This window comes from Acanthochromis polyacanthus, chromosome 4, assembly GCF_021347895.1.
Source record: "Acanthochromis polyacanthus isolate Apoly-LR-REF ecotype Palm Island chromosome 4, KAUST_Apoly_ChrSc, whole genome shotgun sequence".
Lineage (NCBI taxonomy): Eukaryota > Metazoa > Chordata > Actinopteri > Pomacentridae > Acanthochromis > Acanthochromis polyacanthus.
Genome location: NC_067116.1, coordinates 30,586,639 through 30,613,839, shown reverse-complemented (window position 1 = coordinate 30,613,839; position 27,201 = coordinate 30,586,639). Strand labels below are relative to the sequence as shown.

General features: G+C 39.7%; 1 protein-coding gene across 1 annotated transcript in view; it reads right to left on the bottom strand.

Annotated features, from left to right (window-relative positions):
* LOC110949342 (cadherin-2-like) overlaps nt 1–27,201 on the bottom strand; it is a 110,935-nt gene that overhangs the window by 49,821 nt on the left and 33,913 nt on the right. The window contains exons 3-4 of the mRNA XM_022191325.2: nt 5,443–5,672; nt 424–597 (exon numbers count right to left, since the gene is read on the bottom strand). Of these exons, the coding sequence (XP_022047017.2) occupies nt 424–597; nt 5,443–5,672 (404 nt within the window). The remainder of the gene's footprint in view (nt 1–423; nt 598–5,442; nt 5,673–27,201) is intronic.

The window sequence follows — 27,201 nt, the reverse complement described above, 5'->3', positions numbered from 1 at the left end:
GTCTGCATCGGCTTCTAGCTGACTTTGGAATTCTTACTCCTTGTCTTAGAATCAGGTGCATCGTCTTGCTCCACCGTACATCTCTGACAGGCTCGTAGACCTCTCAGGTCATCTGAGTGGGCTTTTCTGTGTCGCAAGCTTTAAATGCAAGGTGAAGCTGCGTTCACTTTTCATGCAGCTTTGTATGGCTGTGGTAGGTCTGCCTGGGTGATAACTAACAACATACTCTTGTTTTTTAAAATGCATTTGATTAGTTAGATTTTGTTGTTGTCCAATCGCATCTGATTATTTTAATGAAGGTATGTGCTTTTATGTTCTTTGCTTTGTTGCATTTCTCTTGTTTTATGGCTTCAGGGCGAGTCAGTGCAGGGTCCTCACATCTACTGTAAGACAGGCTTGCTTTTGTGTGAGAGTGTGTCTTACCCTGACTAGGTCCTCGGGGAACTGTCCTCGTGAGTTCTCGGGGACGTTGATAGGCGGAATGACCCAGTCCCTCTTCACCCGCCTCAGAGTGCCATCACCCCTGACAACCACGCTGCGCCATGGAAACAAGATCTCTGGTACCTGCTGAGTCAGTGTTGCATCACTGGGCTTTACCTGCAGAGACAGTAAACAAGCATTGTGTATTTTGTGCGCAAGGCTAGACACACACAGACACACAAATGCACACGGCACAGCTGAGTTCTGGGAAGGCTTGGTGACTCAGGATATTTCTGACCTCATTCCACTGGCTTGGATTAATGCCCTCATTATAGTGTGCCTGATAAATGACCACCACCTGTCACCAAGTGGGTGTGTGTGTCCTCTGCAGCCACAGATCTGCATGACTGGGCACTCAGCAGCGACGCTGCAGGGTTCAAAGACGACGATAAGGAAAAGGAAGCGCTTCTCATTTACTCTGCCCTCCCATGATTCACCTGCGGCTCAAGAGGAGTTCAGCCACTGACCTTGGAGACAGGAATAGGTGTTCTCAGCAAATTTAATTAAGTTTCATTCATGAATCACCCCAACAAACGCGACAAACAAATTCATTTGGCGCTTTGTCAAAGTGAATACAAAAGAGAACTGAGTTATCATGTTACTAACCATACAAACTGATGAAGAAGGATGATCTGACACCGGAATTACAGTCAGTGATGTTAATGACAGACTGTCATGTAAATGAGCTATAGCTTAGCTTAACGACTACATTTCAAAGTGATTTCATGAGGAAGTGATCTGAATAAGGGGAGGACCACATGTTTTCAGCAAAATGTTCTAAGTCTTTCTAAGTCTCTCTTCGGTCATTGGTTAAATCCCTGAGAACTCATTTCTGTGTATCCAAGTTGCATATTTAGAAGGTTTTTCCATGAAATAATCCCTTCCTGCCTCAAAATAGCTTACGTGTAACTCTACACTGTTGTTTCCTCTACAATGTGCAGATCCATGAAATCCCTGCCTCTGTCTTTGCACTCAACCCTCCCCACTTGCTTTAGCTGGAGCACACCAGCTCACTTTCGTCTCTGCTGACACTCCAAGTTTTAATCTTGAAGTAATTCAACCATAGATGTTAGAATCCAGGTTTTTGAGACGGTCATCAATATGCTGCAGTTTCAAGGTCAGTTTCAGTCATGACGTTGACTGCTAATTTATACTTAGATGACGTGTCTTCTTGTATCTATAAAAGACACTATAGGGACATTTTTACAAGGTAAAAAAATGACTAGAAGTGATGTTTAATTAAAAAACAATTGCAGAGAATGTGGTGAGTTCCACTTGTACTATTTTTAGGAGCCCATAATAAGGTCTTTGTTTCTCCCTTTCTTCCAGTGTGTTATATAGCTGTTTTTTGTGAATGCAAGGGAGTCATTCTCTCCCACAGAAAACACTTTTCCTTACCTGCCTGAAACACCTGATTTGAAGTCCAGGTGTTTCTTCCATTACTTATCTGTGTCATCATGTGATGACATTTGAAGAATGAGATACAAAACCAAAATTACTTGACATTTGTCGGGCTAGCTAACCAATCAGAACAGACTGAACTTTTTGGGAGCAGTGCCTTAAAGAGACAGGCACCACACTTCTGACAGGGTGAGAAAAGATGCTGCTGCAATGTATATTATGAGAAAAATTCTGTATTTATTGAACATTCAAGCAGGTATTCTAGCAGATCAGCAAAATAAAATTAAAAACAAGCCAATGTGCATAATATGGGCTCTTTAACAGCAATGAAAATAGCAGGAAAAGAAATGGAATTACTGACTAAATGGAATAACCTTTGAATAGAGACTAAGCAGTTGAGCACTGAATGTGACTCAGGTTTTATAATAATGCTGTGGACCAGGTAGTTATTTGATCTCTCTGGTTACACACTTGTATTATATGGTATGACTAACAAACGTAACATGATGCAGCTGATGTCAAGAAAAAAACTGTTAATCTGGTTGCTATCAGGAAAAATAGGACAGAACTTCAACATAACTAGAAAGCCTGTCTAGTGAAAGAAGGATGAGTATGTTTGAGCTTCAGTGCAGGTCTCCTGACTGTGGTGAAGAGAAGAATGAGGATATTGTTTTGCACATTGAAGCAGTCCAGTCAATGATCTAATGCTGTTCACAGCATCTACACTCCACATTGTAATTGTATTTTTGCGACTCGGAACAATTATGTAGCTGCTGGTTTGGGGTTTCATTTATGGCTGCTGCTGTCTGAACAGCGTCTCATTCGATGTACAGCAGCTCTCCATACAGCAGAAATATATTATTGGTTTGTCTATATTGTTCTCACAGGGGCGCTAAGATGTTTTATTCGGTGATCTCTTTCTATAATGACTGAATAGATGTTTCAAGATGATGTAAAAGATGTAACAATGCAGTGCATTTCATAACTGATTACTGAACTCATGATTCAAACAGCTCCTTATGTGCTGAAGCACAGTTTCACTCCACCCAGAGTGTAAGGATTCCTGCTCCAAATGACGCGTTCTTTTGATAGTCATTATTTGCTGCTTCTTTACAAAACTGTGATTGCTTATTTTCCATTCTTGTCTCCTGACATAGAATAAAAATGACTCCAGGCAAGACAAAGTAGTAGTGTGCACATGTGAGCATCACACTTGAGGAATCTGTTCAAACTTTGCATGATTTGAAAACTGTACTCATTTTTTAAAAATGATGCACATCACATTCCTCTAGAAGGTCAGAAAGGTCAGAGACTGAACTCTTCGTATGAATGAGGTGGATTGCACTGACATTTGGAGCTTGGAGGGCTGTGGAGGTGGCGCCTGCTTGTCTCACTCTACAGTTTCATTTGATAACAGCCCTGCTCCTGCCCCTCAGCTGAAGGGCTCAGCGCTGCTGACTCTGCTCCCCTGCCAAATGACGGGCTGTTAACTGCCATGGCTGTTCCTCATGAGTTTTCCTTATGAAGGATTGTTGACAGCTTCTTTCACTCTCTGTGATTCTCCTCCTCGTCGACTGCAGCGAGCGATGCTGATAGCAGCTAAAGCATATGGTAGCCGGCTATTTCTGGGCTCTGTTTAGAAGAACAGCCAATCAAAGCCACCGCCTTGTCTAAATACATGCAGAGGGCCTTATTATCACTGTTGTACATGAAACAAACTAACAGATGGCTGTTTGACTCGCTTTGTCTCTGCAATCAGCACTTGGCCAACCTCAGACGCCTGCTGGGCTGGAAAAGCTGTGATTTTATATCTGCTCGTAGTGAAGCAGGGGGTGGAGACGGTTAGTGGTGGGGCAGAAATTACATTTCGAACACACGCTGGCTTCCTCAGACTCAAATGAAGGTATGTGGAACGCGTACCTGCAACAGCGGTTGAATAAAATTTTTTGGAATATTGGAAATAATAAATGCAATAAGGACTCCTTGAACATGATACTATTAACCAGTTATGAGCCTATTAATTCTCTAAACCCTGAGCAGTTTCTGAGTGTTTTCCCTCTTGTCACATTTTGGTCTCTGCAGGCTCATTTTTCACCGTAATATAAAGTCCTGGACCTTAATTGGAAGCAGCACAACCATGGCTACAAATAGAGAAAACTTAAATGTCCTCTGTGCAGTAAAACACAGTTATAATGTCAGAAATCATTAAGATGAAAAAAAATTTCTTGGTAATTATCAAAAAAAAAAATTGAAACCTGGAATCAACATGCACAAGAAGTGGTGATGTTACCAGTGCTGGACAGAGGTGGTGACTTTACATGCTATTGACATTTTAATCCTTCTAGTTTTAATTTGCTTTCACACATGGTTCCCACTTGCTCTGAGTAAACGCAACCTGCAGTTCATCTTAAAAGATTAAATGTTTTTTTGTCATGTGATTGTTGGTTTCAGCTGAGTCACTCAGTTTCCTGGTTGCAACAAGGAACACAGACTTTTGACTTGTACAGAATCTGGTGCAAACTGTTTCAGGTACATTTTTAAAATTAGCATTGTAAAATAAAGTGATTTTGATGCAACATCATAGTTTTATAAGCTTTCATTTGGTTAATTTTCTGACAGAACTTGAACATGATTTGTTCAAGGACCACTGCAAAGTTGAAAATGCAATGATTCTTTCTGTTTTTAAAGATTCTGGCTTCTGATAATTTTGTGTAATTTTGTTGTTGTTTTGTCACATGCCTTTGAATCCTACCAGCAGCTTTTGGCTTAAGAGAGCTATTAATATTGTTTCATGATGTCACATTTAAGCATCACTTACCGTGATAACTCAAGAAATCAGAATTGAAAAAGGCAAAAAAAAAAAAAGGCTATGTTAAAAAGCATTCATTTAAAAAAATCAGTATACATTTCAATTATTTTAATAGAGGAATTACCAGTACTTTTGTCGCCCTCACAGTAAACTCAGCACCATGTAAATGTTCACAGCACCATTTCCTCTTGTACAATTGTTGTGCCATAATCATCACTTACTCACCTTTAATTATCAATTGCTTGTAATGTCAGTGAAACTCAACATTTTTCAATATGTTTTCACATTAAAGTCACGTGAAGAGTGCACTCTAAGGCTTTCAACTGAAAATATGTGAGTTTCATTGACACTGGCTTAAGTGTGATTAAAATGGCCAAACTGCTAGTGGCTGAAAGTCATTACTGAATGGAAACTGCTCTGTTTCTGAGAGCAGCACTGTTGAGAATGACATGATGCTCTTTGTGTAGAATTAGCGCTGTAGAAAATTATGTTTTACTGAATTTATCAAGACGACAGAAGCGCACAGAGGAAGTGTTGAGTGCGCCTCAACTGTAAATAAAAACAACAGCAGATCAGAAAATCAAGATCTGTCTCTGGTGTCTCTTTAATCAAACAATGTTAGCAGGAAATTGAAAATGCTGTGTGTCTGCAAACAAAACAGTATAATTAAAGACTCCTGTTGTGGTTATTGACAGTAAATAGGTGAATACTACACGAGGGACGACATGGAAACAACTGCTGTACTGTTGTACCTGCTCAGGTCCAGTGGCGCTGCTGCTTGGACGAAGATGGAGGTGAACTCTGGCCTTCCAGACCTGTTTGGACTGCAGATCATGAGCGTAGACCACCACCACGGCCTTTTCCTTTCCCACCAGGCTGAGGCGCCGCAGGGCGTAGACCACACCTTCCTCAGTCACGCTGAAATCAGACGAATCCCCAACCTTGAACCACACCTTCCCTGCTCTGCAGTCCATGAAGCTCACTGTGGAAGACAGAAAGGCAGACACAGATGTCAGACTAAGTGGAAAAACACATTAATCACCTCCATAATGCGTTTGTATGAGTAGTTAGATATCCAAATACATCCAGCAGCTGGCTCACGGGGTGCTTAATTTTTTTCCTTCCTCGCTGAATCTACCAGGAGGATCATCTCTACAAGCTGTCATTTATTTCATTTCAACATTTAACCCTAATACCACACACATGCCAGGCTGAACGACAGGATATGAAGGGATACAAAAGACAGAAACATGTTGCCTTTGGTTGGAGGTTTTCAGCCCAAAATGGAAAAAACAAATTCATCCTGAAGGTATTGGATGGGGTTGAGGTCAGGGTTTGTTGAGGGTGAGATAATTTTTCCACAGCACAGCACTGTTTTCACTTCTATGTTGAGCTACATTCCTGCTTAAGTACAAAATACAAATAAAATGATACCCAAAACGACTGATTTGGTAAACAACTGCTTATCAACAGACAGAACAATTCACCCGAAATGCTTCACATGCAGGCTTCTGTAGATGTTATGTAGACGGCGGTGCACAGAGAAGCCTCTAGTCCCCACTCAGATTTTGCAGCATAGCAACTTAGACAGATGTGTGAAGAGTGAAATAGGGTGTTTTTATGTCAGATTTAATCGAGATAAAACTAAGTAATTTTATCTACATGGGCTGTTTAATAAAAGCAGAACATTTTAAGCTTTGATATCGCAGTTGATCATGTTCATTATTATGATCATGATTCCATTTATTATGCAGCCTTTTTTGCAACCAAATGTTCTATTCCAGCATTGCTCATTTTGCCGTGCACATGTAAAACCTTCAAACATAGCAGAAGAATAACAACTCAGTGGAAGAACTCATAAGTCACAATAAATTCTGTTCTATCACACTCTTTTCGGTCCTTGAAAACAAGCACTGTGTGACTTTTTTCATTTATTTTGTTTTTTTGCCTCAAGCAGCAAATACAGTTGTAGGGGAATGTGTTTGAGTTCATTTGCTGGACTTTACAGTGCACTTCATTTGATCTGAGTATTGCACGTGCACAAAACGCAGTGCCAATACTGATGTTATTTATCATGTAGCCCTAATTCGGACTGGCAGCAGCCCTGTGCGAACAACATAACCTTCTCATTTCTCTGAATGGGGCCAGATGAGAAAGCAACACACTCAATTTTTACCATCCAACAAAGAGCTGCAGTGGCCTACTGAGCACATCACAGTGCATGCTGCTCGGTGGCTACTACCATTTACTCTGTGTGCATCACAACAGATGGAACCTGGAGATCCTGAGAAAGGTCACAGCAACCTGTAGATAACCAATCATGATGTTCTTCAAAGCTGCTTCAGAGAAAATGGAAGAATAAGGAAAAATAATATATAAAACCGACTTGTATTAAATGAGCGTGAGAGGAGAGACTGATGGACCTGGCCTGAAGGTTTATTCTGCCTGGAAATCCCACAGCTGATGACCAGCAGGTTCGTCTCCTCACTGCAGAGCTCTCCTCTTTCTTCGTTTGCCAACTTTAGCCCACCTTCACAGCGGAAATGGCTTTGGTGACGCCTGGGGGAGGTGTGCAGCGCTGTGACTGCATTTCACCAGAAATCATCACAACTTTGTCGACAACGTGATTCGAGCAGACGCAAGAACACTCATGCAGAACAAAGCCGTCAATGGCAAATGTCAGCTCATCACTGTCGGCGCATTAACAACAAGTCAGTGCATCCGAAGCAGCTTCCGCTCCGTTCTCTGTTCCAGCGCCTCAGCTGGGGTAAAGAGGCCGACCAAAGCTGCAACTTGGTTTCAGTCCAAGTGCTGCTTCTGACAAGCAGTAATAAACCAGGAAAGGAAACTGGAAATAAGAAATTAGATATGATTTCCTCAGTAATAGACAACATCTTGATGCTTACATCAAAACAAACAAGATGACATTTCCTGTGATGTCAGTGTCTGGTTTCCATTATGATTTCAGCATTACAGCTGTAAGAGTTCATTTTGGTATGGATCAATCTGTAGGTCGCATTTTCAATTAATTACGTAATCTATCAGTTTTACAAAAAAATCATAAAAAATGTTCTTGGCAGCTTCCCAGAACTAAAATTGGCATCTGTTAACTGCTTGTTTGTTCCCTACAAAACCACAAAAATTTACAATTTCTCAATAATAGGCTTGAATGATTTGAAAATATAATAACAAAGTGAAATTTCTCAGACAGATTCTGATTTGATTTGGTCATGTTTCAGTTCAATATTCACTTTGGAATTGATTTAAAACATGTGATGAAGCACGTAAGATGCACTTGAAATGTATGATGTGTGGCTATTAAATAAAGAGACCGGGTTTATTTCAGTCGATCCACAGCATGTGAATCCGAACCAAGTAGCATAAATTTACAGTATTAGTCTCAATATTTATTAGCCACAACTTGTATATCTTGAATTGCAGCTTTTGCTATTTAGTAATTGTGATACTGCAATTTCAAATTGTTCAATCTGAATCTGATTAACTGTTCAGGCCCATTTCAAATTTTTTCAAATAAAAACAGCAGCTCCTCACTTGTGAGGATTTGGGACTGATGCCACTTTGCTTGATAAACAACTGACATGCAGGTGACAAACTGATAATCTACTGATCATGTTGGCAACAGTGCTGGAGTTGGATATCATCATACATCAGACCGGTACCAAAAGTTCTAAATTATTTACACTCAACGATGTAGCTTACATCTGTAATATCGTCCTCTGGAAGAAGAGGCCCAAGTGCCTGCTTCTGAGTTTAGTTCATAATCAGATGTTACAACCTGAGAGTGAGATGTCTAGAAGAAGATATAAAATGTTGATTAAATATGCCTGACACACTGTTTCTTTCCCTCAAAATCGACCTTGGGCCGAGTGCAGACACCAGCTTGCAGGGAGCTCATTTTCCAGACAGCAGGCAAGCTATGGCATTAATGTTAATTAAATACAGCTGATATAATCTCCCACTGATTACATTTCCCTTCTCCATAGGTGAAAGCAACCGTCAGTCCTGCTAAAACCGACGCCTGCTAATGTTACTTGAGTTCTGTATGTTGTTCGCTAATCAATGAGACCAGTCATGAGCGGATCTGTGAGGCTGCACTTAACTGATCACCCACAGCAGTAAAACCACTGACAGGTGAAGTAAACAACATTAATTATCTTGTAACAATGCAGTGAAAAAAACACTGCTTACATGTTGCTGCAGACCAAGAACAGCCTCAGTGCAGCTGAGGAATGGGCTCGTGGAACATTAGCAAGAGCCCAAGGGGCAACTCAGCAACCAAACTCTACAGATCCCAAAGTGATCAAGCTTCTTTGAGATGCACCAGAACAAGCCTGATCCATGTAGAACCCACTCAACAACCTACAGGATGCAAAGAATCTGCCAGCAACACTCTGGTGCCAGAAACAGCACAGAAAAACCCCAGCTTTACCAGAAGCTGAGTCAGAGCTGTTTTGGTGGCACAAGGGGAACCAATACAAGTAATCGACACTCGGTTTTAATGTTGTGACTAATTGGTACAAGTTGGCAAACAATGAAGGTTTGTGCAGTATTTTGTTCCAATCCATTTAACAATGTTTTAATGGGTAAATTAATGTAAGTTTGTCCTGCCAGTGGAGCTAGTCAAGAGATGACAAAAGTCAGAAGAATTAACCGGACAGTTTTTGAGCCATTTTAATCTTGACCAAATAAGCCAATCAAAGACTGGCTACAGATTTGTTGCCACCACGGCTGAGCAAATACAGAAGTTTTCCCAGCCACTAAGCGGCTACTGTAACCTGTAATGATGTTAAAGATAATACTGATCAGGCCCTATTTCATAGCCCTGTTTTTCCACATTCAGTGCTAATTAATTCATCTCCCCTCAGCTGATAAAAACGTGTTAGTCTCAGTTTATTTTTGCTAGTGTAAAAGCTGATTTTAAATGTGCCTGATAGCTGGCTGGAAGTAGGGATAGAACATTATGAAGAGCAGGTGGAAGCAGCAACAAAAGCTACTGTGACCTCTGAATGAGTGTTTGTCTTGTCATGGACAGTCCTGCAGGGTTGGAAGTCAAATGATTGTACTGCTTGGTCGACCTGCTGGGAAGTAACTGCATACATTTATATCACATATTTATTGTTTATCTAGTGCATGAGGCTGCAACATTAACAATGTGAATGAAATTCTGTCTGACAGCAGCAATTCTCTGGTCGCACCCGACTAATGGTTCAAAAATCTGTCAGTGGACCCTTTGAAATGTCACAAATAGAAAATGCAACACAGCACAATAGAAGAAGCCTGGAACAAAACCAGATGCTTGGCTGCTTGCCAGCTAAAAAAAAACAAAAAACAAAACAAAAAACAAAACATAAAGAGGAAGAAGAAAAACCTAACTAACTAAATTTTGTCCATCAAGGAATCAAGTTAAATCAGATAAGTTGTAATTATTCTTTTATATCAGCTGGTGTCAGTTATATTTCATGCTCTCTGCAGGCAAAGACAATGAATGAAGCGGAAACAGCTGATCAGTCATGTTCGTGTAGCTTTTGCTTTGCCAGGACGCATTTAAAAAAAAAAAAAAAAAAAAAACTTTCCATGAGGCTCATTAACTCAGAACTACATCAAGCTAGTTGTCAACCTTCTTGCTAAATTGAGAAAATCTTCAAATTTTGACACTTCCTTTTTAGAATCCAATACTACAAAAATGCTCATAAAAATCCATTAAGAAAACATGTCTGTCGCCTTCCTTTAAATATCTTCTCAAACTCACACTTCCTGTTTTTTTATGTTGTACCTGTGTTGTGATATGTGCTATAAAAAAGCTATTACTAATATTAGTTATTAATGCATGTGGATTATATGATTAAAGCTCTGCATGTGATTCCTTATGCTTTGGTGAAATGGTGAAATAAATATTGAAAATGTTGCTCCAGATGAGCCGAGTGTTGAATTAATAGGACAAAAAACATTCCTCTGTGTGCCTTCAAATGCACATCATGTATGTTTTTCCTTCCTATCTTGTGAAATATTAAGGACTTCTCAGCCTCCAGGCTTCCTGCAACGATGAATCAAATCAAACAAGCTGAAGAGGCAAAATCATTTTCTGGTTGAGCTGCTCACCATACGCACGCCTTGACAAGGTGGCAGTCACTTTGTTTTAAGGCATCACGTCGCAGAAAAAGTTTGTCGCCCACTGACACTGCAGTGTTCTGCGGTAAACATCCATCGAACCGTATCATATCCATCAGAACAAAGTGCATCAGACTGAATTTAATAAAAGGGTTAGACTTTTGGCTGGATAGTCTCACAGCAGTGTTTCTCTGTGGCTGGATGGCAGAAGAGTCCTGAGGGCGCCATTATCATGTCAGCATATCAGGAAGATAACGGCTGCTTCAATCCCTTCCTCGATCCTTGAAATAAAAAAATGTCAAGTTGCTGTTTATGAAAGTCTGTGGTAAGATGCTTTAACATTCACTATCTGTAATTATCATTACAGATAATACAGAATCTAATTCTGACTGCTCAAAGTGATACCATGACTAGTCAACATTTTCATTCAAGAACACAGTTAGAGGTATGTGTAATTCAGTTCTGACGAGTGAAAATATCAATTGCTGATATGTCAAATGTTATTATGACTGGTTTGAATTCTCGAGCATGACATTGCCTATGCAAGGCTTCCCACTGGATACTGATCCAGCAAAGCATTTGAAAAGAGTCAGCATAAGTATTGGCAGCTGCTGTGGTGGATGAATTTGTTAGAAAATGCTATAAAATAGGAAAAGCCCGTGAGTGAGGAGTTTATGGAGAACAAGTGCTTTGCTCATTTTCGGTTTTTGGTCAGAATTTATTAGAACAGGCTGCTTTGACATGGTAGTAAAACATGTATAAAGACTGCATTCACAAGTAAAAAGCAAACCACATTCCATTTGTCGAGGTTTCTGGGGTAACTACAGATATCTCTAATGTAATTTTGTCTTGTCAAAACTGTAATTTAACTCGAATATATTGAGCAATTCACATTGCTGATATCTGCAGCTGAATTGCAGATATCCGTAATGAGAAACACATGAATGGTAAAAATGATGTCATTTGTCCTGGAAGAATGTCAGTGTGGATAATCTGAAATATTATTTTTGACAAGGAAAAATTGAATTACAGACATCTGTAATACACATCTTGTCCAGCTATTAAATTACATGTCATACATCCAAAAAACAGAAGGAATTAGGAGGGGCTAAATTGATTTTCATGGCACTTTGTGCTGTTCTGTGATCCTTACCAGCAGTAGGGTTTAAAATATGAAAAATTACTTGATTATGTGTATAAATTAGCATTTGGCTTGAAGATTCTAAAATGAAGACGTCTCAATCTCATAAGTGTGCTCAGCAGAAATCATGGCTGACGGCCAAGTTCGAGCTAAAGAAGGTTGTTGAGACTCTGGTCTTAAACATCCTCCACTCAGTCTGATGGCCTCTACAAGCTTGTTGTAGATGTTCATACATTATCCATGGTTCTGCTCAAAAACACTCGTGCTGCCACATGAGCAGCCCTCCACCCTGACACAGAGGGAACTGGGGCAGAACTAAGTGTGGGGCCTTCAGATGTTGCTGGGCAGCAGTGGGTGGTTCTCAGTTCAACCTCTCACATTCAAACAGAACAACACATCAACATGGATGGAGATATAACCCGAGGGGCACAGATCACGGAGCTGTAGCCTGAAGCTGCAGGTGTGTAAAAACATTCAGATGACACATTTCACAAAGTCTGACTTTGTTCTCGTCTCCTTTTTTTGTTCCTGCATAACCTCTTAACATCTGCTGCTTTTTATGGAATTTTCACCTATTTGGAATATGGAACAGTTTGAAATAGAAAATCTGTAGAATCAAAGTGCATGTATGGCATTTCCTCATTTCTGAAATGGTGCAGCTGAAACACAAAAAACATCAGTTCCTGTCATATCCAGTCCATAATAAATAATATTGCTAAACTTCCAGGTCTAAATGTATGGTAGCTAAAAAAAAGTGTGTAAAGTATATGAAATTACCAATAATATATGGTATGTAACATATAATTACACAAAGAGACAGGCAGTAAGTTATAATGCATAGATAGGGCCTATTGTTGCAAATGTATTGATATTTAAGTGTATGCCACAAATCCAAAAAAAAAAAAAAACCTTTTAAATGAGAAGAAAAAAGTCCATATAATTACATATTTTTTATTTATATTCTATATAAATTTTTTTACAGTGTAATCAGCTCTGAACTTTAGATTACGGTTCAAAAAAGAACATTATATAATCTCTGGATGTTATCAAGCACAGTACAAAATGCTGCATTTTATAAAGACCTGTCACTAAAAGATCTCCTGTTTCAAAAAAATTCTTGTTTTCTCTGCAGTCAGGGTAAATAAAAGAGACATAACAGTATCTGTCTATATAGACACCAATAACAGTAGAGTTGAAATGAAATTTACAAGGTCATGAAATTTTAGATATAAAGATATTGGTGTAATTTTACATTTTGAGACAAAGTACTGGCAGAGAACAGGCTGTGACAATAATTAATACAATTGCCAAGAACCAGTCCTCAATGTGCCACACAGGAGCTGCTTGATCAGTACATTACTGGCATGTGATCAATATCCTCCTGGAAGAAAATGATCCGAACAGTAATTCCCCTGTGAAAAGCCCAACACACACAGACACGCACCACACACACAGCGCTGTGCTACCATGGACATTGTATCGACTGAAATTCATTTCCTCGGGACCTTAGTCATACGTACTTAACCCTAACCCAATCCCTAACCATAAAACATGTCTTCACCTTAAAATGTAATAATTTACTTTACGGGAACTTGATTTTTGTCCCCACAGTGAGCCCGTGTAAAGACATTTGGGAGCCCACAGCATGAGTAATACCCACCCACACTCCTCCACAATTAAGCAGAGAAAGCAAGTGTTTAAATATGCAGGGAAAGAAACCAGGGCAGAGCAATAAATAAAGACAAGTGATTCACATGTTCAATATTTGTTTGGACTGCAGCTACCAATACTGCTAAATTATAACCTTATCATGCCTCTGAAGTGATGAAAACTCAGTGTTTCCCTCAAGCTGTTAGTCGAACCAAAGTAAAAAAAAAATCACATCGAAGCCACTCCGGGACGCCCAAGCTCTCCTCTGACACCCAGCCTAATGAAACAGTTTGAAGGGTTAGAAGCGCCTCAGGGCATGTGAGGACCGATTCATTACACGTTTGACTGACTGGAAATCCTCCCACAGCAGTCCGAGAATGATTTCACCGGTCAGACATCTGACAGGAAAAACATCTGACCAAATCTACCCGAAAAAAATCTAATCACTCAAGTATAAACCCCAGCTTCTGGCAGGAAAAAATGATTTACTGTTCACAACTCAATATTGTGTTTGATTGTCAATGCTGTGTTTGGCAGCATGTGGTCACCTGCAAGCTCCCAAAAGGCTTACAAGTTAAAAGAAGATGCAAAGAAATAAGAAGGTAAGCTGACTTGTCATCTTCCAAGAGTTCTCACAAAGAAAGTTCGGCGTAGCATTCAGGTAACACCGTCTTTGTTAACTTTTCGTCGACAAACTCAGCTATTACCTTGTGTCAAGATTTTACAATGATATTGAATTTTGAGCTTAAAATCTTAAGTTGAACAAGTACATGATGTAAGTATTCAGTTGAACAGACTTCAAACACTCAACACTGCATCTCACTCTTGTTAATTTTTCATTTTCCTACTGATGGCCTTCCAATTTCACACTCTTCTCTTAGCTGCATGTTTCCCCAGAGTGGGATTAAAAAAGTCTTATCTTATCTCATCTCAAAACAAAGTTTCTTACAATTACAACCCATTTAACTAAATGCGATTCTACAGAACAGGACTCCAGCATGCGACCAAATTTCTATCAAGTGCAATTTAACATTCTCATTCAGTTGTCTGCGGAGGTAGATAAATCACTTGGTTTCAACTGTCAGTAGAATGCCATATTTTACTATTTTCAGATGAATTCTTGGTCACACAGAGTTGCTACCCTTCAATAACTGAGTGGAGACTAGAGGCTTCTCCGTCCAGAGCTGTCTGGTAGCATCGACTAATGCACCTAAGGTGTTCATCGATAACTTCCAGCTTCAATAAAACTAGGTTACAGTCTCCTTTTCTAATTTGCAGGAGTCTTCATATCCACATTGGTCACACCTTGCTAGTCAACACCTCAAGTAAATTCTTAGGTCGTAGGAATCACTGATATATGATAAAATGGGTACCATTTTGCATTGTATTGACTGCAATGAGTGTGTGGCTGGGAACAGACCTTATAATTTCAGAGCAGCATCTTTGCAAATTGAAATGTCAAAAAAAAAAGCACAATGGCTCAAAAAAAGCTTGTCCTGTACTGTGACTGATGTGGTGCAGACAGAGCAGCATCCCCCTCTGCAACATTTCAGCACAAGACTGTGGCAAACCAAAGCAGTAAGGAATTCTATGAAAACTGAACACTGCTTAAAAAGAAGCCAAAGAACCGCTATGTTTGTCTAACTTGAAATCTGAGATCATTCCTATGAAATAGAACAAAGCAAGAAGCTACCTGTGTATATAGAAGCTGACATAAAAGCTTCTTCAGCCCTCCATAAAAGGGAAATTAGTTCATTTGCATTTCTGTAAAGTTGGATTTCACCCTTCGAGATAAAAGCTAACATCAGCAGACTAACATGCTCACAACAGCAATGCTAAAGCAAACCTGGCTGATGGGAATGCCATTAGTTTAGTAAACATGCACTCATAAACTAACGGACTGGACACACTGATGATGCAGGAAAAGTCAAATTGCTCCCGTTAGAATAAGAATCTGTCTTTATGTTTTCAGAAAACTGCTGGCAGCATATAATCCAGTTGCATTCAGTCACGCTGAATAATGGAAATTATAACGTTATATGATTAACAAAAGCAGCGATGATGTCCACACAAAGAACGATCAAGGCCAGGCCACGAGAGCAAAGAGTGTGCTGGTCTTGTGTCTGCAGGACACTGTGTCAGCTGGATGCGATTAAACTGGGATGCACTCAGACTTTGACCTGAGGACATTGCTCCCCCAGGAAACATATGATCCATGAAATCTTCTACTGGTCAATGTGAGCTTCGTGAATGGATTGACATATACGTACAAGTCCATATCCCAACTCCATATTAAGGCATAAAACTGTGTGAGGAGGCTCAGCTGTAGCAGCACTGCGATTTGCTCAACACACAAGCAGATAACGCACAAATAAGGCACACAGGAGTCTGCATAGACACACACTAACGAATAAAAGACAACAAAGAGAGTTAAACAGGATTAAAGCCTCACTAGTGAATCTTCCAAAGCAATTTTGTGTCGACTAAATACCCACAAAAACTGCTGAAGTTTGTGTATGTGTGTAGGTTTGTGTGTGTGTGCGTGTGTCTGACAGTGACAGCTGGGTTTTGCTAGATAAACTCTGTCTAGGAGCGAAGCCAGAGGCCAACTTCCTTCTTCTCTCTGTCAACCCAGCCTATGAAGACAGAGAATATGGAGGGTATAATATTTCATGAATTTAAATGAAATGTAGATGTTCCTGCCAGACTAGGTCACTTAGAACAACAACCTTAAGAAGGTATTAAAAGTGACATTTCGAACACCCTGTCCTGGTTCCTCTGCAGTCAGGATGGGCAGCACTGTTAGCTGGAGATAAACTGATTTAGACAGCAACCACATAAATAGCTTGTGTCAGTGAGCCTTGGAACTTCACTGTGACTGACCATTCCGAAAGTCTGGACTTGTGAATACACAGCAGAGCGGCTGCGGTTAACCAGATGATGATAACCAGCTGGCTGTCAGGTTGCCAACTGAAGAGAGGATGAAGAAGTCAAGATTTGGATGCTTTCATGTTGCTCAGATGTGTCGCTTTAGGAACCCTTGGAAATGTGAACAAGCTGATACATTAAGAGTCAAACTAAAAGGCTATTCACATCTTCCTCTATGTAAAATTCAAGGTAGGGTTGGTTGTTATATTAAAATTTTTAAGCTGGCAATTGGAGAATGATCAAAAATTCCAAGACTGTTGGGTTACAAGCAATGAAGAAGTGCTGAGAGTGTTGTATGGCTGCACAAGGAGACAACAGGTTACAGTTATTATTGGCATAGTTGTCTAATTTTTCCATCAACCCTGTGATCTGAGGCTCTGTGAACATGACGTTTCCAGAGTTTTATTTATGGCAACCATATTGATTTCCATTTTTTGCTATTTAAAATAGGTTCAATTATTTATTTCCAGAGCTGTGTTCTGCTCACTCTCCCTGCAGAACAGAGTCAATCTGGAGTCCAGTTCGTATCATCAACCCATCTGTTCAAATGTGTGGGTTTTGGGGTTCAAACCTCCCTGACAAAAAGATCAACACTCCCTCACGGGTGGAATGCACATGGTTTCTTTGCACCACCCTGGCTTCCCCTAGCAACTGCCCATTTTTCTCCTAGCAACTGCCCCTGCTCAGACAGCACTCTGGTGTGGCCTGAGTGGGCGTCACTTACCCTCCGCCCTTGCTGAATGAGATAACACTGGGAAGCATGCAAAATCAATCAGCTACAGGCCTGAAAGGCCAATATGTTGCTAATAAACACACACACACACAGCAGAGTCAATGCTGAGCCGCGAGTCAGACAAAAGCAGCCTGAGCTCTGTGGTCCCATACCTGCATTACACACTCTGTCAGTGTATTACCATGTGAAGAGAGCACTGGGCTGATGGATGAATCACAGGCAGTAAGAGCTCACCGCCTCTGAGAGGCCATGGCTCAACCACTATCATCACCTGCTGTTCACAGGTCCATCCATTTACTGACCCGATATGCCTTCCTGCTAAACAGCTGGTTGCCTTAATGCGCTTGGATATGTGTTGAGGGGAGAAATCTCTCCTTAAACACACTTTGCACATGGCTGCAGTCCAGCAAACAGGCAGCTTTACAAAGAAACTGGGGTGTTTTGCGCTGCTGCTCTTCATACATTTTTAATCTGTTTAGAAGCGATCTGTGTAACAACTGCAGTAATGTAAAGAAGCAGAGTGGATATAAGGATTTTTGCCTTTTGGCACAGCTCAATGAATGATATTTATATTCTAGCTCTGAGCCATGTTTCCTCTGTTGTCATATTTAAACAGAGGGGTGTGTATGTGGCCCTGTACAGTATTTCCATGTTAAATAGCAAACATATCACAGTGAAATGTGTTGCTGATCATAAATGCTGTCTATTATTGTACTGCCACTGAATATGTCTGCATCACAGCTGTTTCCTGTATCTCACTGCATTGCACGTTTTGTTCAGAATCTCATCCTGTAAATCAGTGTTAACTGTTGACTGAACACATGCTGTCTTGGCTTGATTCTATCTGGAGAGCCAAACGACTCCCTTTGCAATGACACCAGCAAAGTATAAATACAATTTACAGCAAAAAAAAGTGAAAATGTAACAATTATTTGATTATTTCTCAAGTTTTAATTAATAACCAACTGTTATAATGATCGATTTTCTGGTTTGAGTAACTTAAAAAAAGCATTGACAATGAAAATAATCGTTAGTTCTTTCATTTTCCTATTGTTTACTGATGTACGTATGGTGACATTTTACTGTGTTGTATGTCATCAGTCTTTATGTATTGTGATGTTACTGTAAATTGAATTGTGCATGAACTGAAACTATTATACTCTATCATCGTGTTGGGTGATACTGCCGCAAAGTTTATCAAGATAACATGTTTCATTTAGTCCATAATTATTGATCAGTTTTTATGACCTATTTTTAATTAAGACCAGGAGAGAAAGAAAGATTCACTTCAGATTTAACCACTTAAACAGGTAATAATTTTAATGCCAACTCAACAAAAAAACACACACACAAATAAATACATTTACATATATAAATAAATAAGAATAAAGGAATTATCTACCTATGATACACTTGAAAGCAAAGGCCCATACACAGTGAAGCTGAAATTAACGTTCCATGTGGCTTTCCAAGACCGGGTGTCACAGGGCATTGACCCATGACACCCAATCCGCCCATCATGTGCACCCAACATCAAATTCATCAGCTTTCAAACAAGTGTGTTGCTTGGATGAAGGCGGTGGGGTGTTTTTTGCAACCACAGGATTTGACATTCAGAGGGTTCCTTGATGCGAAACACAACTACAATTTATAACATTACGATTCATAACATTAACCAATAGAAGATATTAAACACCGTAAGTTGATACTATTTCGTTAAATATGAGCTGTTTTGTCTGACAGTAGGGCTACATGTCAAGATATAGCTTTAATTTTGTTTATTTTACCTATATGGTACATATGCCACATTAGTACTTGCTACAGCTAAACAAATGGTAATGGTTAGACTCTTGGTCTCTGGACATCTATTGAAGCTGTCATGTATAATCTGCTTTGTGCCTCTTAGGAACATGGACATGAAAAATCAAGTCACTCCAATTTAAACAGCCCACTGAAAACAACAGCTACATAAACTATATATAAAAGCGGGAAGCACTAATAAAGGCCCCACCCTGCACTATGGTACATGTCATATCGTTTTGTATTGTATCATATTGTTTTACACCATGCAGTGTTTGTGTCACAGCATACTGTATCTTACTGCATCATGTTGTGATGCATCAGCATAAATTAAGACTACCACACCGAACCGCTGACTTGCTCCGAGATATAAATCAGCTTTATGAATGTGATATAAATCTGCTTTACGGTGGATTTTCATCACACACGCACACTCGCTCACACACACAGTGAAATCAGGAGAGCTTGCAGGCATCGTGGAGTGGTTTAAGGAGAGCCTCATCTTTACCAGAGCTCCCATCTGTTATTCCTACAGTGTTGGACAGACAATCGATATCTGTAGTGCAGATCTGCGACAACTGCTGATTGTCTTGGTGGACTCTCGCAGCTAAATGAGATTTACTTCATTATACTGCTTTATTTAATTGTAGCAGTGCCGGTGACGGAACCACAAAATAGCCCCTGGAGAAATCAGACCGGCCACTGGACCTGTGGGCACAGTGTGTTCCCAATTCGTTTTTAATAGAGCGATTCCAGGAACCATCCATTTATAACAGCACAATAGGCTGGCCAATTACGCTGAAGCTGAATATTATTCGCAATACACTGTCCCTGCATTTTACAGATACTTTTACTGCCTTTGATTGAGTGTCAGATGTAAGATGTTTTGTCCTTGTCCTTGATGAGCTTTTTCATCAAAAGCTACAGTTATTGAGTAAAAGGGCCCGAACACCTCAGCAATGTCACTTCACTGTGAATACGACATAAAGACAGGCCTTCCGTTTCACAAAACCTTGCTCCGTTCCATTGTGTGCAGTCTTAAGACTGAGCCACATGTGTGTGATCAGCCATCACATGCACTCAGCGTCAACTCTTAATGTTATGTTTGTCAAGACTCTGATCAGCGCCTGCATTGATCGGTGTCTAATCACACTACAAACAAATTAAACATGCAAACAGACCGACAGATTAGCCGAGTGGCTTAGAGAACACGCAGCAGCCATGTTGAGGCTGATCCACCCACCAACCCTCTCGTCACTAATAAGCTGGGGCATGGATGAGGGGGCGTTTTGGGAACAAACACTGGAGAGTCAATGGAAACACAGACAGAATGCTTTAGCACGCTGTCATAGGAGTAGGTCTGACCTTATTTACTACAAACCACATATATGTTATAATACCGACTATGTTTATTTACCAGACTAATATTGACTTCCATTTATTCTGAAAAAAAAAAACTGTAGAATGTAGAACTTGTTTGAACTGATAATTACAACGTACAATCGATCATGTCTATAGCACAGAGTAAAAAACTTTTGTTTTTGACAGGAAACTATCATTACCATGAACTGTGCATATAGTAGAATTGAAATGCCAATTACACACAGTTTGCATCAAGTTTCTGTTTATTTAAACTAGAACTTAACAGAATTCAAAATTAGACATTTTTATTTATTCAAGTTTGTTCATGTATTCTTAATTTCTGGATAAAATATTTAGAAAGTGGCTTCTTTTGTTATATAACAGCAAAGGATTTCTAGTGTCTTTACATAAGTAGCTATCATAGGAACATTTTTTCTGCAACTTCTCATAATTGTTTTTACCATAAAATGCAAAACCTAAATAAAAACAATTCATTCATTTGTTTGTTGTTTAAGCCCATAAATGTCTGTGTGGTGTAACGGTAAAAATGTGCTTTCAGCTGACTAGTTAACACTTACTTTGCAACAGTTTGCATAACCCTGCATGATTGCTTTTCTTTTCTTGTCAGTTCAGCTCACACTGCCACTAAGGGCCAACTAACAATTATCAAGGCAGCGACTTATATTCTTTACTCAGTAAAGTAATCATGAATAAAACATCCAAAAAGTGGAAGCTGTCCAGAGCCTGAGGTGATATCATCAAAAGTTATATTTTGTCAGCTCACAAGTTAAAACTCCTCAGATATTCTGTGATGCTCAGCCCTGTAAAACCAGTGACTGTTTGGGAAAATACGAAAAAACAAAATGCAGGTCCACAGACTTTCAGTTCGAGACTTAATAATTCATCAACTAATCATTGTAGAGCTATTGTGGAGCACATTTTTGTCGAGAAGTCGGCCATGCATCAAGCGCAATGCCAGTTAAAATTTGGCACACAAGACCGTCTAGTCCCAGTCAAAGGGAGAAAGAGGGTTGGTCACAGGAGAGCAGCAGAGAGATGAGAAGAGAAAAGGGGGGGGGGGGAATGAAAGAAAAGAGAAGAGAAACAGAGACACACACACAGACAGCCACAAGGGAATCTGGACTCTCAAAGCCAATGAGACAGTGAAGATCTCCACTTTTAGATCTGTGCCTGAGCAAACATGAGACTACTACCAATTATCACCTCCTGCACCTGCCAACACACACACACACAGACACACACATGCATGTAGCCGGCCTTGTTCCTCCCGAGTCGACCAGTGGGGCTCTCCTATTCGGCAGGGCTCCTGGGTGTTAATGAACCCATCTCCTCGTGTTAATGAAGCCATTCACAGGTCCACTCCCTCCTCCTGCTCTTCCGTCTCCCCAAAAAACCTGCACAGCCACCTCCTGAATTTCTACACTGACTGAGGCTACACCCACACAAGCGTGTTTTAATGCTAAAGCGCCATATTGAAAGGAAAACAATCTCTGTCTAGACTAACGTTTTAGCCCCATTTATGTGTTAATCCCCATCTCATGCATACTGAGAAGCCTGCAAAGGCATGTCAGATGACCAGTCATGTACACTGGGCATGTATGTGTACTGGAGAAAACATGGAGCGGGGAGTTTGTTGTATAGTCGTAGACAACACTATGGAGGGGGAACAGCAATGGGAGAAAGCAAGACCAGACATGTCCTTAGCTGCACAACAGAGGCAGCAACACTGATTTCAAGTTGTCTTCAAATTGTTACCTACATTAAAGTAACCACTGGTAGCCAAAGCTTTCAGAAACTGATAAGAGTCAGGGGATGAATGTCGAGACGATTTGGTAAAGGATGACAAAATTTCCGCTTGGCCGATGTTAGCCAGTTGGTGATATAATAGTATTGGCATATAAGTGGTTTGGAAAGCAATGATAGGATGCTTTTTCTTTTTTTGTAGAAAACATAATGCAGAAAAACATGCTTGGGAAAATTGTGCTTGCAGCACATGTAGCTGAGCACATGGTGGTGTGGAGTCACATTAAGTTGCAAACTAGGTTGTCACATACGTTGCTGGAAAGTTAATAAAGACCCCTAAATTTTCTACTCTTAACAACTCTTAACATCATCTAAGATATATGTATATATAGATCATATATCAAAGAATATCTGTCTATACATCAACATTGAAATTTTTCTCTCATTTTCTGTCCATCTAGACTAAAACACTATCCTAAGAGTGTTCAAACTGAAACATGGTCAGCAATGTCACCAAAAGTCTTTGTTTTTGGCTGGCAAAATGCAGTAGCAAAGTGAATGGCAGGGTTAAACGTAGCAGAACATATGCATTTTAAAATGAAAAATGTATTTATGTGTCTGTAGCCTAGAAAGACTTTCATGTGAAATAAACCTTTAATCCGTCTCAGGAACAGACATTTGGAGTTGCTGCGAGCGCAAACATCTCCATTTTCCTCCAGGCTGGAGCCATGCAGCAGCATCCACCAAAGACATCCCCGAGGAAAACGCTTCAGGGAAATCTGAGATAGAAACCTGAGACATTTAGGCAGTCTGGTATCGGGTTATATGATGTAAACAATATGATGGCTGTGTGTTCATGTGCTGAGTATGACCCTGATGGAGTAAATGACATAAGTCTGCTTTCTGCAGGAAATCGATTACAGTGCTAGGAGAGGGCTGAGACCCTAAGATTCATCACAGTGATAAACAGAGAGTGACAGTACCTCAGGGCCTGTGTGATAGCTTTTTAAATACAGTCTGAGTCCTCATTCACCCTTAAATTCAGTTTTTTATTCTTTTCTAACACTCCTGCACACTCCTTTAAGTCACATGATGAGATATATTAAAACTACTTTTTCATATTGTAAGATTAACAATAAAAAACACAAATATGTGTTTGTCATTTTTCAAATAGTATACATATTTTTTTAAAAATATAGTTTTTTTTCTGATGGGATGATTATTATTTCATGTTTCCACTACACTATGTTCCACAGTCTTTGTAACTACTCACAAAGTGACACCTTCTGAACCAAAAACCAAAACCAATCAGCAGCGGAGTCACTAATTACAGTTACAAGCTCATGGTTATTGCACAAACTCCATTGTTGTACGGCGGATGAGACATTTTCAGCTAAAGCTACTTTTATTCTGGACAACCTAAAGAGTCTTAGAACCTTGTTTTGCTTTCGGAAAGCATAGTTCCTCTTTCTGTCTCTGCAGCAGCATTTTCCTGTAGAGTCTGTGAGAAGTACAGGCTTTGCAAGTTGAAAATTTATCCTGAAAAATGACATGTTTATAGCAGCCAGTTCGAGGCATCTGAGGGGACCATGCGAGATTCATCATCCATCTGAACTTCTCTTGTGATTATTCAGAGCTCATATTGTGTGATACACATTCTGATTTCAAATTATCTGACTTATAAACAAATGAATCATCAGCAGCTTCAATTTTATCTCCATCTGCTGAGCTGCTGCTATCAAAATCCCCCAATTTCAAAGAAAAATGCTGCTCTGAATTAAACTTGTAACCAGCCACAGCTTTATCATGATACTGTGATAACGGCGGACACATTTCTGTATCATTGTGTCCGAATTTTGGCTTTTTAGCTTGAACACAACACTGCAACCATCAGGACAAACTGAAAATTACAACACCACTTTTAAAGTCTCACCCTGCAGACTTATATTCAAACACATTGCTGTAGTAATTCTAGAATCTTCAGATAAAGCACACTAGCAAAACAATGATTTCTGTTATTTCTAGTGTTTGGACAGGAAATCATTGTTAAATATATTTTTTGAAGAACTGCATAAATGAGAAAAACAAATTACAGAAGGCATGAGGATTGCAGGAACACCCTGATGAAAACAAATTTAATCTTTGGTTATGGTATAATCAGAATCAGAATCACTTTATTCATCCCCAAAGGGTAATTCATAATCATAGCAAGGCAAATAAAACACTGTTATTGCAAGGAAAGACCATGTTAATGGGTAATGACGAGAAAAGCTTGACTATTGCAGTAAAGTGAGAAACACTGCAGATCCGTCCAGCAGCTTGACCTTTGCACCTACCCTTTCTGCCTCGCTGCACGAGTTGCACACTGACTTCCCTTTAACTGTGTCTGCCTGCTGTTTGGTGCTGGGTAGGTATCGTACAGGCGGTTTATCACCGACAGCTCAAAAATACGAAGAAGCTCAGTACAGCTGAAGGGAGCAGCAGTGATAATTCTCCCTGAATTTGTTACTACAAGCATCACTTTCACACTCAATTTTAGATCATCTGATATATAAAAGAAAAGGGTAACAGTGGAACCAAAACATTAGGAGGTTTTTTTTTGTAAGATACCATTAATAAATACTATTTTAAATTCTGCCAGCAAGATGTAAGTTTGAAGGGATATTAATAAATGAAGTAGTGCAATTTTTTTGTTGTCATTATTTTTCCATTGATGTCTCCTTTAAATTATATGATATGGTTGCATTTAGGTGATGGAATAAATTCTGTTTCCTCTAAAAAAAACTGTTTGTATTTAGCTTCATTTAATCCTTGAAGCCAAACTGGACTTTGATAAGAGGAAACACACACGGATCTGTGGTGCTGATTGTCAGTATGGTTTGGTGTTGTGTTGGTACAAAAATGGAATGATCTACAAATGACTGCAGGGATGATAAATACGCCTGCATGTCTGAAAGTTGGCTGAGCTCAATCTTATCCACAAATAGTGTCGGAAATCATGAAGACATGGTGAGTTCCTCTGTGCTATTTTTTTTCCTTTTTTACATATATTAAGTAAATGTTTCATTCCCACTCCTGCTTAGCTGTGTTTTGTTTAAGCTCCAGTTGCAATCACTTGTTTTCTTCTTTAATCTCCATTCAAAGATGCAGTCACTGCTGCATTTCTACTTGTTTGGAATAAACTCCAACACTCTACAAGTGTTTGGTTATTTTTGAACATCACTTCCATTTATATTCTGTTTAGAGTTATAATCCATAATCCATCATAATCCATGCTTTGGGTTTTAGATGCTTGCAAAATCAAATGAGCCATTGTTTTGGAGTGTTAAACCACAGGCTACTGTTGCTCCTTTATTATGAGTCGAGAAAAAGGAAAACTAAGTCAAGCCTTCATCTAAAGAAATCTGTAATTACTGAAAAATCTGAATATTGGAGCAGGCTTTGCTGTGTACTTGGTGATGCTGTGGTTTAAATCAGATGTTCTGTTAAGACAGATTTATCTCCAAATGTAGGTTACAGTGACATGCTGTCTTCTCCACATCTAGAGGAGAAAAACCGAACTCAAGAAGCTCAGTCTTCTGAAGCGATCAGCGAAGTGGTCGACAATCCATTCAACCATCGGCCTGTTTTGCAGGTTTGGATTGGTGTTGCCATGTTTTAGATGAGACAAAAGCTTCCAGTAACCATCTCATTTCAGACTGCTGCCATAACTGAGCAGAAAAAAAACATGAAGCAGTCAAAACAGTGGTGAGGTGATGTGAAATTTGGCTTCCACACTAATCACGAACCGTATGGTGGGTGGTTTTAATTCACAATTGAGATAATCCTGTCGATATGTATCATGATATTGTATAATATGCCAATATTGTATATTGTTATAGTGTACTGAAAATAACAAGATTTAATATCTGTTTTTGGCTCCAGTTAATTAAATACCTGGCAATTCAATGTAGTAGTCAGGAACATATTAAGGAGACATTTCTTTTGTACATACAGCGTGTAAATCTGTCTGTGAGGTTATGATCAGGTGACTCTGGATATTTTATCCATCCATCCATCCATTCTCTATACATCACTTTATCCTCACTGGGGTCGCGGGGGGTGCTGGAGCCTATCTCAGCTGAATCGGGCGAAGGCAGAGGACACCCTGGACAGGTGGCCAGTCTGTCGCAGGGCTACATATACAGACAAACAACCACACTCACATTCACACTTACGGGGAATTTAGAGTACCCAATTAACCTCAGCATATTTTTGGACTGTGGAAGGAAGCCGGAGTGCCCGGAGAAAACCCACGCATGCACAGGGAGAACATGCAAACTCCATGTAGAAAGATCCCAGGCTCACCCCGGGATTTGAACCGGGGATCTTCTTGCTGCAAGGCGAAAGTGCTAACCACTACTCCACTGTGCAGGCCCAAAATTTTAAATGGGACATGTAATATACAGTGATGCTAATAAAATGTTATAATTTGAAAATTGGATTTGGTTTCCCATCTGAAATGGAAGTCACACATGAGTAGGACTGTTGGGAAGTTGAAAATCTAATGATTCATCTGCTTTTCCAGTCTCTGTCTCTGATGAACAAAGCATTTTGGCAATTGATTAAAAACAATATGACTTTCAAACCTAACGGCCTTTTTTGGAGTCAAGAACGTTAAATCTCTAAATCTGTAATAATATTCAATATGTTTGGTGCAGACCAAAGAGTTTTTCCACGAGAAGACCCTATATCTAACTGTGAAGCTTGATAGCGGAAATGTTCTGTTCCCTGTTGCGTTGCTGCCTCAGGGACCAGGGAACTTGCAATTAATTCAGCTAATAATTCTGTATCATATCGGAAGCCAATCTGGGGCCGTTTGTCTGAAAAAGTTAAAATGAAGTGGACTTTTAAGCAGAATAATGACTGATCGTAAGCCCACCAGTGAAATGCTGGCCCAGAAAGAAAAAAATGGAAGGTTATGGACACCCATACCAAAGCCCAGATTTAAAACCCATTTAAATA